The sequence below is a fragment of the Salvia splendens genome, chromosome 1 (genome assembly GCF_004379255.2).
Source record: "Salvia splendens isolate huo1 chromosome 1, SspV2, whole genome shotgun sequence".
Taxonomy (NCBI): Eukaryota; Viridiplantae; Streptophyta; class Magnoliopsida; order Lamiales; family Lamiaceae; genus Salvia; species Salvia splendens.
Genome location: NC_056032.1, coordinates 42161540 through 42177594, shown reverse-complemented (window position 1 = coordinate 42177594; position 16055 = coordinate 42161540). Strand labels below are relative to the sequence as shown.

General features: G+C 42.4%; 3 protein-coding genes across 3 annotated transcripts; 1 reads left to right on the top strand and 2 right to left on the bottom strand.

The window, feature by feature from the left end:
- The first annotated feature begins 520 nt into the window (after nt 1–520).
- Nucleotides 521–1759, top strand: LOC121752875 (photosystem I reaction center subunit IV B, chloroplastic-like). The gene is made up of 3 exons (XM_042147965.1): nt 521–863; nt 1233–1298; nt 1544–1759. Exons 1-3 carry the CDS (start codon nt 633–635, stop codon nt 1646–1648), a joined length of 402 nt encoding a protein of 133 aa, XP_042003899.1. The 5' UTR covers nt 521–632; the 3' UTR covers nt 1649–1759.
- Nucleotides 1760–1895: 136 nt separating this feature from the next.
- Nucleotides 1896–4071, bottom strand: LOC121752870 (protein LOW PSII ACCUMULATION 1, chloroplastic-like). The gene is made up of 4 exons (XM_042147963.1): nt 3793–4071; nt 2619–3191; nt 2399–2449; nt 1896–2172 (listed from the first exon to the last, which is right to left on the bottom strand). The coding sequence occupies exons 1-4, from the start codon at nt 3960–3962 to the stop codon at nt 2034–2036; spliced, it is 933 nt and encodes a 310-aa protein (XP_042003897.1). The 5' UTR covers nt 3963–4071; the 3' UTR covers nt 1896–2033.
- An 8192-nt stretch (nt 4072–12263) lies between these two features.
- Nucleotides 12264–15423, bottom strand: LOC121800778 (monothiol glutaredoxin-S12, chloroplastic-like). Its single transcript, XM_042200284.1, has 5 exons — nt 15077–15423; nt 14881–14954; nt 13322–13396; nt 12870–12896; nt 12264–12564 (listed from the first exon to the last, which is right to left on the bottom strand). Exons 1-5 carry the CDS (start codon nt 15349–15351, stop codon nt 12497–12499), a joined length of 519 nt encoding a protein of 172 aa, XP_042056218.1. The 5' UTR covers nt 15352–15423; the 3' UTR covers nt 12264–12496.
- Nucleotides 15424–16055: the final 632 nt, after the last annotated feature.

The window sequence follows — 16055 nt, the reverse complement described above, 5'->3', positions numbered from 1 at the left end:
TTTATTACTGTATAATAAATATATTTTGAATTACTTCAAATTTTTAAATATCTGATCCTAACATCCGAACCAAATTCAAAATATACAACCTGAATTTTAAATTTCGGTTTCGTTCAGATCAAATTTTCAGATTTTGAATATTTTTCCACCTCTAAATCTGCAAAATAAAGTATTATTTGTCATTTGTATACTAGTACTATTATCTTATTTGATTTTTAACAGTATTATACTATATTTGATAAATATATCTCATACTTTCATTAATTTATTAAGTATATAATTATATTGTATTACAAATTTAATATAAATGCAATTTTCTCTTAAATATTCAACTTAGATTCTTCACATTCCATAATTTCGTAGACGGAGATTGAGGGTGTTCCAAACCAACAAAGGAAAAAAAAGAGAATAGAAATGGCATAGATGACATTATCCAAAAGAAGGGGATATGGTGTCCACGTGGCAGATCCGGAATGGCTAAAGCAACAGCATAGCTCTCTAGTCCAGAAAAGAAGATATCCCCTCAATTCAATGCATCTCTAAAATCTCCTCACTTTCCTTAATTAAATCTAATTTGTTTGTATCCAATCACACCAAAAACAGGTTGTGTTGTGTGAATCTTGAAGAGCAAAATGGCAAGCAGCAGCATAGCATCAGCTGCATGTGGATTTGTGTTGGCACAAAATGTGTCATCAAACACAACCACTCTTAAGGCCAACATGGTCTGCTTCTCTACCAACAACACCAGAAGCTTTAGGCTCCTTGTAAGGGCAGCAGCGGAAGAGGCCGATAAACCAGCCGCCACCGCCGAAGCCCCTAAAGTAGCCAAGCCGCCGCCAGTTGGCCCCCCAAGAGGCTCTAAGGTAGTAACTAATTTGCATGTTCTTCAACTGTCGTGATCATAAATCCAGCTTTGATTTTTATGCTAACGATAGCTGCTTTGAAGGAATCGTTATCATTCGATTACAATCAATATTTACTGTCAATAGTTTTGATTGATAATATTATTTTTAATGCAAAATTGGTGAAGTATGATAGTGAAAGATAGAAAGAAAATATTGATAATTTGATAGTATATTAGTACAATTAGAATATAATGCCCCATCCATCTCGTTAGGGAGATAAACTCAGTAAAAATAGAAAGTGCCTAATTTTACACTAACCAAAATACAAAAACAGAACTATTGATCTTGGACCTAAGTAGTGGAATTATAATTCATTGATTCTTGCAGGTGAGAATCCTTAGGAAGGAATCATACTGGTACAAGGGTGTTGGTTCGGTTGTTGCTGTTGATCAGGTAAGAGAACCTAACGTGTAGATATTGTTCGATTTTTTACTAGTGATTTAACAAATATTTTCCATATTTTTAGGTTAAAAATGTCCCAACAAAAAGTTTTCCAGATGAGATTGCATCTACCGTTGAGCAACTTGTCTGGACACTTTTGGAACATTTTCGTTAAAGCACTAAAACCAATAAGACAAAATCGACTCTTTACCTAATTGTTTATAATATTTACTTGCTAAAATGCTAAAATGATTCAGGACCCAAAGACTCGGTACCCAGTGGTGGTGCGGTTCAACAAAGTGAACTATGCAAATGTATCTACAAACAACTACGCTTTGGATGAAGTGGAAGCCGTTGCATGAACTCTTTGATTAATTTGTATCATCCTTAATTGTTTCCTATTTAATTTCTATCTCAAACATCTGTATCATACATTTCCCAGTCTCAACGTGTGTTTATTTTTGCCTGATTTACACTATCCTATCCATTTCATTAAATTCTAAAACTATAACGTTTTGATGCCTTCATCGTAAAAGAAGTTTTGCATATCGGGAGCGGCCATCGATTCACCAAACCTTTCAATATTGGTAACATTGACAAATTCCATCATTTCAAACTAAATTAATTTAAAAAAATTTAATGACCGACGAACTTATTCCATCTTGTATATTGCTAAAATACATATAAACGAAGTATAGAAATAACAATTGAATATGTAGTATGAAGGAAGGCACTTTATATAGCTTATTAAACTCTACCATCCATGCCGTCGAGGAGGCCTGTCCATATTCCCTTCACCGGTGGTAACTGCGCAACAAACGCATTCCATGGAGGATAGCCGACACCACTGCCTCGAACTCGGCCATCCATACGGAGAGACAAGTACCTTGACATCAACAATTAGAATCAGATCCCTATATTAAATTTATAGGAGTGTTTGCTTTGTATGATAGAATGGTCTGATTATTTTTTTTTATCATAATCGATCATCTTATTCTTCAAATACTCAATCCTAGTGTTTCCCCTACTTTGATTTCAAAAGCTTCAGTCCCAAACACAGAGATGCCACAAACAAGAATAATGCACTGAGAAATTCTTTTAAGGAGACTTACACCGGAGATTCAGGAGAGACCTTAGCCAGTTTCTTTTGCTCATTCAACCACCTGTTGCCGGTTTACACGAAAACATCAAAAATTAATCCTTTCTTTTCAACTTTCCAACTAACATGAGATGACAACTAACAGCAGGGAATGAGGATCAGCGCAAAAAGAAAATGTAGAGACTTGCTTTTTTCTTCCTTGTTCAATGTATACACAATTAGGAGTAACTTACTCGCTCCATTCAGCAGTGTAAACGGGCGCTAGCTGCCACAACCTCTTCCTTTTCGAATCAATATCCTTCGTCTCTTCTTTCTCTTCGTACTCAAATTCAGGCAAACCTCCATCAGTCACAAATGGTACAACAAGAATCCCCCTTTCAAGGAGGCTGTCGGAGAAAGGTTCACTGAGTTTGAACGAGTCTTGGATGAAGCTTGCAGGACCGGCTAGGATAACAAGGCGCGCAATTCCCCTGAAAGCACTGAGAGGAACAATCCTCCTCTCATCCACACGAAGCTTGAGATTCGAGAGAAACTCCTCTCTTGAAAGCCTAGCCACCTGAGCGTTCTTAGCATTGTTCTCCCTATAATAAAGAAATGCAAAAGCAGAGACTGCTCCTATATCTATGGCTAGATCCTTGAGGATGTCGGTGACATCAGCAGCTCTTGATGGATTCACAAGGGCACCAACTAGCTGGCTGAGGGCTATGAATCCTCCAAGGGAACCACTAGCTATAAAAGCAATATAAAAGAACATTCGAACTGTGCGAAATGGAGACAGAACTTCACTTCGTATTTTGGCCGTGGAACTGGACAACAAATAAAATGGTTATTGATCACTTGTTATCTGAAGCAATAGAAATCGACATGAACACCTCACATTCTGAAACGAAGAAATGTAATAATGTGAGTTTGTGACACAAGGTGAAACATCATATCAATGCATCGAGTCAGAAGTAAGTGAGAGGAAATTATAAAAGTCATAGTTTCATTTCCTTGAATAATAAGAGTACAAATTCATACTGACATAATCAAATGTAAGATTGGCTTCAAATACAGTTATGCACAAGAGTAGATTGAACACCAAAAGCTTCAGTTAATTAGATATATAAACCCTAATCAACATTGAATTTAAGAGCATCCATTAACATAAAACAATTTTGGGCACAAAATCTCTACTAATTAAGGGAAGTGAATATTAGCACAAGTACTACACAGCAATTAATTAAGCGATACTCGTATGTTGATGAAACTACACCATAATTCAATTCAGAATAATTAAAAACGTGCCATCGTGTTTATCCTTAATACACACATTTAGCTAACCAACACAATAATGTGATTGATTATTAAGAGTAGCGCACATCATGAAAAAGCAGGGCAATTAGTTTTGATGGATTGGCATGATACCTGATCTCAGACGAAGAAGGCCCTCTGGAGGCAGAGCACGTGACGGCGGAGGATCGACCTTTCCGGCGCCGTATTGAGTAGTCGATTTTCGTGACGGCGAAACTGTGACGGTGAAGGAAAGATGCCGGGCAATCAATTAGGAGGGTAGGGAGCCGCGGCAGCGCGGCCATGGCAAGCACTTGGCGCAGACTGATAGTTGGCTAACTGTCACTGCCACTATATATTCTGAGGCTGTAAATTCAGAGTGCTCGTTGTTTCTATACAGCCACGACGATCTTTTTGCTTGTGGTGATTTAATAATTTTATTCATTTTTTAAAATTTATCGATATCCAATTTTTTGCAATTATATCGATTATGGAGTATTCTAGTAACTATTTAGAATTTTTTTTCTGATTTTTCTAATTTGTATTTTTATTAATATCATCTATACACCTTATTTGTTCATGAGTAAGAGCATCTCTAGTGGGCGGACATCCCACTAGGACATCCACTAGGACATCCCAAAAACACCTCCTGCCACGTCACTAGGACTTCCCATCCCACTGCCACGTCACTAGGACATCCCCTGCACAATCCGCCCTTCTCATCGCCCTTCCCACTAGGACATCCCGCAATTAAAAAAATCATACATTTACAAATAAAACAATTAACATTTACGGAAATAAAATTTGACCGAGAATACAAAAAAAATTTAAAAAAACAATTAACATTTACAAAAAAAAATTAAAAACGGGACGTCCGACCGGACGTCCGACTGGACGCCACAATGGCGGACGTCCACCCGCCCGTCGCGCCGACGTCCTCACGGGACGTCCGTATCCGACCCTAAACGCCACAATGGCGGACGTCCCGGTCGCCCGTCGCGACGTCCGACCGGACTTCCGCCATTGGAGATGCTCTAAAAGTCATCATCTGACACGTCATCTCACGGATCAATTGTTCGTATGAAAATCCGATGAAAAAAGTTTTGAAAAATAAAAAAATTATATAGAATTGATCATTTAAAAAGATTGAGATGAAATTGATATTATCACGACAGATTCAATTATTAACCCAATTGGTTATGATGAAATAATTTTATGGATCGATAACATCTATATATTCTTACGTTGGAAATTTATTTATAAATTATTAGCATATGCTTTATTTAATATGTCACTTCTTGCAAAGATTGAAACCCCAAACTCAAGGGCTCTCACGTTCCAATCCGACAGTATTATGAAAAGGGTGCAATCAGAGTACACGGCTGTTCAAGATATAGACGCAACTTTTGAGCACCATATGATGGTTTGGCGAATTTTTGATGGTGATGAATGCAGGAAAATGCAGATCACGACACAGAGATTTACGTGGTTCGATTTACTGAGGTAAATCTACGTCCACGGGAAGAAAAGAGGGCAGAATTGTATTGCTTGATCTGTTTTCTACAGCTTACAATACAGACTTGCTATTTGATCTTTTATCTCTAGAGAGCTTAACCTTCTCTATCCGATCTAAGTTCTATATATACATTGAACTAAGATCGTGGCTTGCATCACCACCAACTAGGTCGTGGCTTACATCATCACTAATTAGGTCGTGGCTTACATCATCACTAATTAGATCGTGGATGTCGTGGAGATCATGAGATCTTGCATGGGTCCACCACTAAATAGATCGTGTAGTGGAGGTCGTGGAGGTTCTGCATGAGTCCACTATCTCCCAGTTCGGTCGAATACTGAGACCGAACTGCTGAACTATTGCCGAGCAGCTTTTGCCGATCTGAGAGTAGAGCTTGATTGGTCGGCTTTTACCGAGCTGTAGGCTGGGGCCGAACTCTTTGGTAATGCCGAACTGATACTCTTCCTTGGGCTTTGGGCTGATGGGCCGTCACTGCTATTGGGCTTGTTTAGTACGTACTCCATCACTACCCCCCCCGAAAAGCGAAGTGAATCACTTCGGTGAAGCGAGTCACTTCGGCATTCTGGATAAAGGTACGGGGGAGGCTGACGTTAGGGGACGTGCCTTGCGCGTGACTGCATTAAATGCGACAGTAAAATCCGGCCGTTGAATCCTGAAAAGGTGGGATTCGAAACGGTGCGATGATTTTGAAATCTTCTCCGAATCTGATAAATACGTCCTTTCTTCATCAGTTGAACACTTTTGCTATTGCTTCTTCTGCAATCTCTCTCTTTTGCGTAAAAAATTTCCTTCCGCTTTCAAGAATTTCTTCAGACTTTCAAAGAGTAAGAACCATGTCTTCTTCTTCTTCTGAGTCAGGTAGCGGTAGGAAAGGGGATAAGGGGTCTTCTAGCCGGAAAGAATCCGGGGAGAAGACCGTAGAGTATTTTCACAGCATCTTGAGCAAGGATACTGTGATATCTTTACACGAAAAATACTTTTTTCCTGGGGGGAAGGTTGCGATTCCCGACGACCTTCATAGGGCTGACTCGCCGCCGGGGGGTTACGCCACCGTTTATGAAGCCGGCTTGGAATGCGGGCTTCGTTTCCCTCTTCCCCCTGCCTTTGTAGAGCTGCTAGATTTTTTTCAACTCCCTTTAGGTCAGGTGACTCCGAACTCTTGGAGGCACTTATCGGCCTTTGCTGCCGAACTGCGTAGGCTAGACAAGGATCTGTCTCTGAGGGCAATCCTTAATTTCTTCCAGTTTAAGAGGAAGGGATCTTGGTTTTACTTGATCCCTTTACAGCCCTTTAGAGCCTTTTGTAAAACCAAATGGCCGAAATGGCAAAATCGCTTCTTTTTTTATAATAGGACTTCGGCTTCGGACTTTTCCTGGAGAGGGCCGAAGTCCGTTATTCCTCATCCTCGGGTAGAACCGTTGGACGAGCTCGAGGCCGAGCTCAATAAGATTCCTATGATTAGGAAGCAGTACCTGGAGTCTGAGCTCGTCAAGGGCGACTTCGTGTTCGACTCCTCGTCTTCGGACGAAGAGACTGAGGGTGAGGAATTCTTTTTTATGCATTACTGCCTTGACGACGAAAACTAACCTTGTTTTCTTGCTTTTTGGCAGTGTACATGCTGAATAAGATTAGCCGCAAATCCTCCGAGCTTAAGGAGCCGGAGAAAGAGAAGGCTACCAGCTCGGCGCCTGATGCCGAGAAGAATCCGAAGAGGCAAAAGACCTCTTCGGATCCAAAGAAGCCGGAGTCGACTTCGGTAAGTAGGAAGGGGAAGACCCAGAAGCCCCCAAGAGCGCCAGAGAAAGACGTGGTCTTGGCGCCTCCTTCGGAACATATCTGTGAGCCCTTTTTATGGCCCACGGACTTCGCCGAGGTGAATTCTCTTCTTGATTTTCTGGCCTTGCTTTTTTCTGTATTTTTTGTGGCCCCTCTGTTGACTTTTTGCTTTTTCCATTTTCAGAGGAACGATATGCTCTCCAAGCTCGTCGCCGTTGAACTCTCCAAAGCGTCCAACGACTATGCTGAGATGCAGAGGAAGTTGGCGGCTGCTTGTCACCGGGCCGAGCAGGCTGAGGCAAACTTTGAGAAAGCCAGAGCTGCTAGGATTTCGGCCCAGGATGAAGCTCAGTTTGCCAAAAACCAGCTCGTCATCCAGCGAGAGCAGACGAAACGGAGGGATGCTGCCGCCGTGGTTGCCCAAGGAGAGGCTCTCCGTGCTTTCGCGGAGAAACTCTTTCTGAGCAACCAATTTTCAGCCTTTGTCGGTGATCTGCTGAAACTGATGACCGATAAAGCCGAGCAGGGTCCCGAAGTCATCCTGCCGCTGTACGGCCGAGAGATAGCAGCTCGGCTTCAGAGTCTGCCGGTGCTTGAGGAGCTTGCTTCGTCCTCGGTCCTGCTTTCTGCAGACCAAGTTCGTAGTTGCCGAGCTGACCGCGATGAGAACATGGAGGCTATCTTTGCCTCCATAGGGTCAGTTTCACCCGCTCCAATTTTCCATGGAGAGGGTGAGACCGAGCAGCATGAGCGGCAGACCGGCGATGAGCAGGCCGAGCAGGAGGCGCAGCAGATCGGCTACGGTGGCGCCGAGCAGGCTGGGGAGAGCAGGGAGGCCGAGGCTGAAGCTGAAGCAGACAAGGAGAAGGAAGCTGAACCTCACCGAGAAGGCGGAGACGAAGCTGGCGGAGTATGATTTCGTCTCCCTTCTCTTAGTTTAGTTTCTTCCTTCTTGTAAAACGGCCTTGAAGCCCTTGTGTAGAAAAAAATTTTTCTTATGAATGAAAAAATTCTTCTTTCTGCTCTTGTGTCTTCGTATAGCCTTTCGTACTCTCTTTTACTCCTGTTGTGGTTTACTACCTGCTCAGTAATCTGAAATGCCGAACTGACATAGCTGCTCTATATTCTGAACTCTTAAGGAGCTGGAGGTACTTCACTGGAAGCGGCTGTACTCTTCGGCTTTAGACGAAGCTGAGAAAAGAGCCATAGCTGACCAGGTGAAGAATGACGAACTCTTGGCTCGTTCAGTGAAGCTGGAGGCCGACAATAAGGACTTAGAGTCCGAAAAGAAAGATCTGGAGGCCGAGCTGAATACCGCCGTCGCTGAGAGGACTGCGTATGAGGATTTCATCTGCAGGCGCGGGGGAATGACCATCTCTGAAGTTCAGGAACGAGTTGACGAACTGTGGGAGGAATATCATGTACTCCGGAGGAACAATGCGCTGGAGAGCTCGGCTTGTCAACAAGTCGTGAAATCCGGCGCTGGGCTTCTCGGTACGACATCATTCTTTCCCGGCGTCCCTCAATCGAGAGATTCCTTAGGCATTTCCCGCCAACAGATGGTCACACTCCAGCTCAAACCCCTGATTCACTTGCTCAAAACCCTACTCCAAGTCAGCAACGAACTCAGGAACAGCCGGAAACGTCAAGACGAGAACGGACTCAGGAGCAACCGGAAACGTCAAGACAAGGACGGACTGAAGTTCGTAGAGGAGCTGTGATTATGAGTGAGCAAGATCAACAAATGCTTCGTGAAGAGACTCTTCGCCGCCGAGGTGCTAGAGCTTCCCGGGCTCAGGGAAGAGGCGGTAGGTCGATTAGAGCATCTCGTCGACCTGCTTATTCTTCAGCTGCCGAGAACGCCCGAACTCGGCTTCACGAGGATTTTGTGAATAGATGGCTCAACTTTAGCAACCAGGGACAGTAGAATAGTCCTTTGTAATGGCGTAACGCCTTCTCGTAGGGCAGCAGAATTGTATGCCGAACAAGTTTTAATAAATGAAATCTTCATTTCGCTTCTATCACTGCGTATTTATAGCTCAGCGAAAAAATTTCATCGTGCTCGTCCTCGGTCTTATGAAGTAAACTTCTTTGACCGGACTCGTCCTCGGTCTTATGAAGTAAGCTTCTTTGACCGGACTCGTCTTTGATCTTATGAAGTAAACTTCTTTGACCGGACTTAGTCCTCGGTCTTATGAAATAAACTTCTTTGACCGGACTCGTCTTTGGTCTTATGAAGTAAACTTCTTTGACCGGACTCGTCTTTGGTCTTATGAAGTAAATTTCTTTGACCGGACTAAGCTTGTGTCCTAATTTGGCGAGTTTTATCGCTCGGATCGGACTTTCCCTTGTCCTAATTTGGCGAGTTTTATCGCGTGGATCGGACTTTCCCTTGTCCTAATTCGGCGAGTTTTATCGCGTGGATCGGACTTTCCCTTGTCCTAATTCGGCGAGTTTTATCGCGTGGATCGGACTTTCCCTTTGTTGCAGTTCGTTTCAGACGAACTGCTTGTTTCTTAAGCCGAATTGTGGTCTTGTATCCTCCTTAGAAGCTTGGACTCACAATCGTTGGCTTATTGTTGCAGTTCGTTTCAGACGAACTGCTTGTTTTTTAAGCTGAATTGTGGTCTTGTATCCTCCTTAGAAGCTTGGACTCACAATCGTTGGCTTATATATGTTCTAAAAAGGGGATCAGCCTTTGAAGAACAAGATACCTCAGTAACATTTGTAAGAGACGACACGCACATAGACAGACACAACGCATATAGACAAACAAAACGCAAGTAAAAAACAAAGAAAGCACATACCCCTAGGACCGAACTAGACACAAGACTGACTGACCGGACTGTCTCTTACAAATGGAACTTCTTGAGGTTGGAAACGTACCATGTTCGGGGTGCTTGTTCTCCTGACATGTGAGTCAATTTATAAGACCCTTTGCCGAGGACTTCTGGCACCCGATATGGACCTTCCCATGTGGGTTCGAGTTTGCCCAGCTTTTCTGCTCGGCTTACTCCGTTGTTTCTCAAGACGAGATCTCCCACTTGAAATTGCAGCTTTTTCACCCTTTGGTTATAATACCGGGCTACTTGCTCCTTGTACTTGGCTGCTTTTATGCAGGCCAATTCTCTTCTTTCTTCGGCCAGATCTAGTTCGGCTCTCAGTCCGTCCTCATTCAGTTCTGCTGAGAAATTAAGAGTTCGGGGACTGGGTATGCCGATCTCAACCGGAATCACGGCTTTAGTGCCGTACACCATCGAGTTCGGCTCCGGTGTGACTTCGGTCATTTCGCCTGCCTCTGACTCCGGCTGCTGTGATTGCTATGCTTGATGGTGCCGAGCTGATTTGCTCGGCACTTTTAAGCGCAATCTGCAAACACTCGCTTTTTTTGATCACCTCGGATGACCGCTATCCCTCCTTTAGTGGGGAAGGAGTTCGGCGAGGAAACCTCTGATCGCTATGATCGGGCTTCTTTTTGTCTTCTCTAGATGAGCTGTCTAAAGACCGTTTTCGACGGTCTGCCTCATCGGCACGAGAAAACTGGTCCGCAATGTCCCACATCTCTTGAGCTGTTTGCGGACTGCATTCCACGAGCTTTCTGTAGAGAGCTCCGGGCAGGATTCCATTTTGGAATGCCGAAAAGACAAGTAGATCATTGAGATAATCTACTTGTAGGCATTCCTTGTGGAACCTCGTCATAAAGTCGCTGATCTTTTCGTCGCGACCTTGACGTATAGAAAGCAGCTGAGCCGAAGTGATTCGGGCTTCCGCTTTCTGAAAGAACCTCCTGTGGAAAGCATCCATTAGATCTCGGTAAGATCTAATGCTGCCTTGGGGGAGGCTATCGAACCACCTTCTTGCGTTCCCGATAAGCAGCTCGGGAAACAGCTTGCACATGTGGACCTCATTGAGACCCTGGTTCGCCATGTTATACTGATAGCGTCCCAGGAAGTCATGAGGATTCACCAACCCGTCATAAGTCATCGACGGAGTTCGGTAGTTCTGTGGAAGGGGAGTTCGGGTGATATCGTCCGAGAACGGAGTCTTCAATGCTCCGTACATGGCGAACCCGACATCTCTTCGGTATGGAGGAGATGGAGATCTCCTGTGATTCCGGTACCGAGGAGGAACAGGAACATGTCGGGGTTGAGGATTCTTCTTCCTGGAAGACACGGCACTACTGCGGTAGTGACTTTCATGTCTGGATGAGGAAGGAGAATCCACCGTTTTCGTCTTCGGCTCTTGGCTTTTTTGCAGGAAGGCTAAGAACTCATCCTGCTTCTCAGCCAAGAACAGCTTGACAGCCTCATTCAAATCAGGCTGCTGGGAAGACTTGGTGTGTGGACCTTTTGAGCGGCTTGTTCCTTCATCATGAAAACTGGAAGTAGATGTCTCCCGAGGCTGTTTTCCGGACCTGCGGGCTGGACTAGCTTCCTCATGGTTTTCACGAACGGTATTACGGGTAGTATGTGATCTGGTATGCATTTTTTTTTGGGGTGGAAAAAGGGTCAAAAATTCGCTTTATCACAAATTTGGTTCTCTGTTTCCCACAGACGGCGCCAGTGATGGTTTGGCGAATTTTTGATGGTGATGAATGCAGGAAAATGCAGATCACGACACAGAGATTTACGTGGTTCGATTTACTGAGGTAAATCTACGTCCACGGGAAGAAAAGAGGGCAGAATTGTATTGCTTGATCTGTTTTCTACAGCTTACAATACAGACTTGCTATTTGATCTTTTATCTCTAGAGAGCTTAACCTTCTCTATCCGATCTAAGTTCTATATATACATTGAACTAAGATCGTGGCTTGCATCACCACCAACTAGGTCGTGGCTTACATCATCACTAATTAGGTCGTGGCTTACATCATCACTAATTAGATCGTGGATGTCGTGGAGATCATGAGATCTTGCATGGGTCCACCACTAAATAGATCGTGTAGTGGAGGTCGTGGAGGTTCTGCATGAGTCCACTATCTCCCAGTTCGGTCGAATACTGAGACCGAACTGCTGAACTATTGCCGAGCAGCTTTTGCCGATCTGAGAGTAGAGCTTGATTGGTCGGCTTTTACCGAGCTGTAGGCTGGGGCCGAACTCTTTGGTAATGCCGAACTGATACTCTTCCTTGGGCTTTGGGCTGATGGGCCGTCACTGCTATTGGGCTTGTTTAGTACGTACTCCATCACCATACATCTCAACTTTGAGCATGCGACGACTACATATAACTTAACGTCGGCAATCGAATGTTTAAACTTAAATCGGATCATAAATTACGGTGTCAATGCAAAAGCTAAGTGAAAATCCGGCATGGTTATTCAGACGGGTTCTCATTCTCGGACTATAATTACAACTCTTGTCAAAGTTCGAGAACTTGAAAAAAATAGAAACATAGAGTTAAGCACATTCTCACCAAAGTCAATAGACCAGACATGAAAATCATCTCGCTCTCTCTCTCTAGATGTAGATGAACAAGATACAGGGAGAAGCCATGGCGTATTATTGGGTGGTGGTAGATCACAAACCTTCACTTTTTTGCACCAGCTTCGAATAGCAAAGTCTCCAGCTCCCCTTCCTGATACAACTTGATAGTATCTGCAACGTCAACAACCAAAAGCCACTAATGATTCATGTATGAATGCTTCAAATATACGACTAAATCATGGAAAAATCTTAGATCACAAAATTCCCACTTCCATCTAATGACTGGGATCTAAACTTTTCAAACAAAATGTTAAACATCGTCTAGCAGGAATATATCAGAAAAAAATTGGTAAAACAAACAAGTAACTATTTTGACACGTTGAAAACTTTAGATATTTTTGTTTTAGCAAAAAATATAGATATGCTTCTGAAATTTGCATCATGAGAAGAAGCTATAATGAGAAGCAAAGAAGTACCTGAACAACCGCCAATATGCTTGCCCCCTGCCATGAAAGATCAATTAATTCTAGATATAAATGCTTAATAATAATAGTAGTAGGAAAGGAAAATTAAAATGTAAACAGAAATCTACCATGAGTGGAAAAATACTACTGTGATGAGTTTTCATTTTCTTTTACACCGATGTAGTGGTTAAAAGTTTGTGCTATCACAAACTTTGTTATTAACTTAGTTGAAAACAGTGTAGAGAAAAGAATGAATTCAGGAAATATTGCTTTGCGCATGGAACTCATAAGGAAGCGAGAGAGAAATCGAGAGAGCTCTCTTGGTTGATGCATAGCAAAACTAAATTAATTTTCAGTGAATGCAATGCGTCGTTGCTCAAGCCATGCCTTGCTGATGGTTTTCTAATGAGAACAGTTCTAATGGAATATTTAATCGTTAAACTGCAATCTCTAATGCTCCTTACCTATGAAGACATTGGGAACTGTATGTTGTCCAGTAAGTTTTTCTAGAGTCTTCTGCAGTTGTGATCCTTCAGCACCTGAAAAAGGGAATAGTTCATGACACAGACAATACACTTTAGGCAAAAACAAGTTTGCACATCTTTCCATGACATTGGTATTTTAAATAAATTTATCATGTTCAATCCTAAACTTTGGATGTGTCTACAGCAGGAGTTGATCACTGATCCTTTAAAGTGGACACTTTTTGAACAAAAGAAATAAGCAAACTCAACTTGAGTGCTTAAACGCATGGTTTCAGCCTCTAGGTCTGTTTGTAGCCATGTTTATTTTTATATGGATTCAATTTTAATTCTCATTCTTCAAACTATTTATGCAAGATCAAATTCTTTGTCTAATCCATAAACTATGAAACCTCATCCCACGTCGAACCATAAGCAATTATAGGTGGGTACTTAAAGTGGGAGTCAGCCCTCTCTGCCTTTGAGCTTAAACTCAAAAGCAATTATAAATGGATCCTTAAGTGGGAGTCAATCCTTCACCTTTGAGATAGTTTTTAAGTAGGGTTATGGCTTCCATTCTTGAGTGCCTAAAATTTGCCCCACCGTATGGATCTCGATGTGTATGGAAGAGGTTTACATGGGGAGAGGACTGCACAAGACCAGGGGCTCGGAGGTGACCTAAGCTATCATTCTTAACTTCTTAAGTGCCTAACCCGACCTGCTTGATCTCGGTATGTATATAACTTCTATAATAAAAGAGGGCTGCAAGGTGACCTGCCTAGGTCGATCGAAGGCACCCAACAAAATGAGACATCTGTTGACTTCAGGTATTTATGGGGATGGATATTATGATCCCACATTGAACTCATAACCAATAATGGGAGGGTACTTAAGTGTGAGCCAGTCCTCCACCTTCTTTGAGGGGATGTATGTTACCATCCCACATCAAAACCATAAGCAATTATGAGTGGGTGCTCAAGTGTGAGCTAATCCTCCACCTTTTAGCTAGCATTTAGTTGGAGCTAGGGCTTCCACTCTTGAGTGCTTACTGCTTAGCATATTATAGATGTAAGTTGTAACTACTCATCCTTCTTTCAGGCAAACACCTACCCAAAGCTTTAGCTAAAAACAAAAACACTACGCCCAAAGAAGTATTCTCATAACGTTATAGTAAGAGTATTGTATGAATACAAAGCAAATGTTCGTAGCACAATAGAGTTTACCTTGAACGATAAGATGGATCGATAAAAATAATCCAAGTCAATCTCTCATTTAATTTAATAGGTTGATTAGTTTTGAACTTGCTTGACCATCTTATTCTTCAAATGTGTTTTATCAATATATTAAGTCAATCTATTCTTCAAAGACTTCTCCAGATTGATCCTACTGAAATATGCCTACATTCAAACAAACACAGGAACTATTAACAAATTCTAACTCACTATCATCACATTAGATTTAGGGATGTCTAATAAATCCGCACCAATTTGCAGATGAGCCATAACACAGAATATCACATCAATTCCGCCATGGAAAGAAAAAGGTATAGCTCAAAATCATACCTAATCGGTCCAATTCAATAACAAACGGCTCCGTGCCAAGTCTCTTGAACAACGATTTCACCTCCGAAGAGTACCTAACACCGGGAAAATCCCCAAAAAGTATAAAACAAAACAATTTAAATCCGAAATGATGAAGAAATAAAGCAGCGAAGCAATTACATAGAAAACAGAAAAGCAAATTCAGTGATGCACTTACGAGCACCAAGTTTTGGAGTAAACCACGACAGGGTTCTGAGCAATGGTGTTCTTCACAGTGACTTCCAATTGGGGCCCGGAACCCGATGAGTCGGAGCTCATGGCCCGAATGCGGAGGAGCCCGACATTTTCGGGCTTTCGAGAAGAGACGACGGCGCTGCTCCGACGATTAGTAGGAAGAGAATGAAACTGGGGGAGAGAGGGTGAACGAGAGCAGAGTGACCTGGACTCGAAGCCTTTAACAGTAAAACGACACGTCACCGCCATTGATGCCATCGCCAAGGTTTCTGCAGAATGCGTTTGCCAAAGTTCGATTTGGAACACTTTATCCAAGTGTAAATTTAGTTCTTTAATTATTTTCATTTTTTGGGAAAATATTTTATTCTACTGTGAAAGACAATATACTTCCCTCATTCCCAGAGTCACATTTATTCGACGTGGGCATAAATTTTAAAAAATATAGTACAAAATAATGAGTTAAAAAATTAGTGAAACGTGTGGTTCACTTTATTTTTTACACTATATATTAGTTCTATAATAGAATGTGAGTTAGTGGATGTGAAACCTACTTATCAAATATGATAAAAGTTAAATATGACTCTGACTGTGAGACGGATAAAAATGATAAAATAGGACTCTTATTGTGAGACTAATAAAGTAGTATAATCCAATAATCATATTTAAACTTTATTGGTAAATTACGATATTGATTTAAGAATATTTTTCTTAGTTTATTTGCTTAACAATCACCTAGAGGATATTTGCATATGTGCAACGAATTTGTGGTTGGAATTTTTAGTTAGTTCCCCTCATCGGAGAGCAGGCGCTCGTCCGTCCGTCCGTGCCAGCGGCTCGACACCGCTGTCCGCTGCTGGCACGGCGCTGCTCGATGCATCGAGAACGTCCGTGCCAGCGAGCAGGCGACGTGTCAGCATGTGATTGGCCAACGGCATATCCGTTGGAAAATTTTTTTTAAAAAA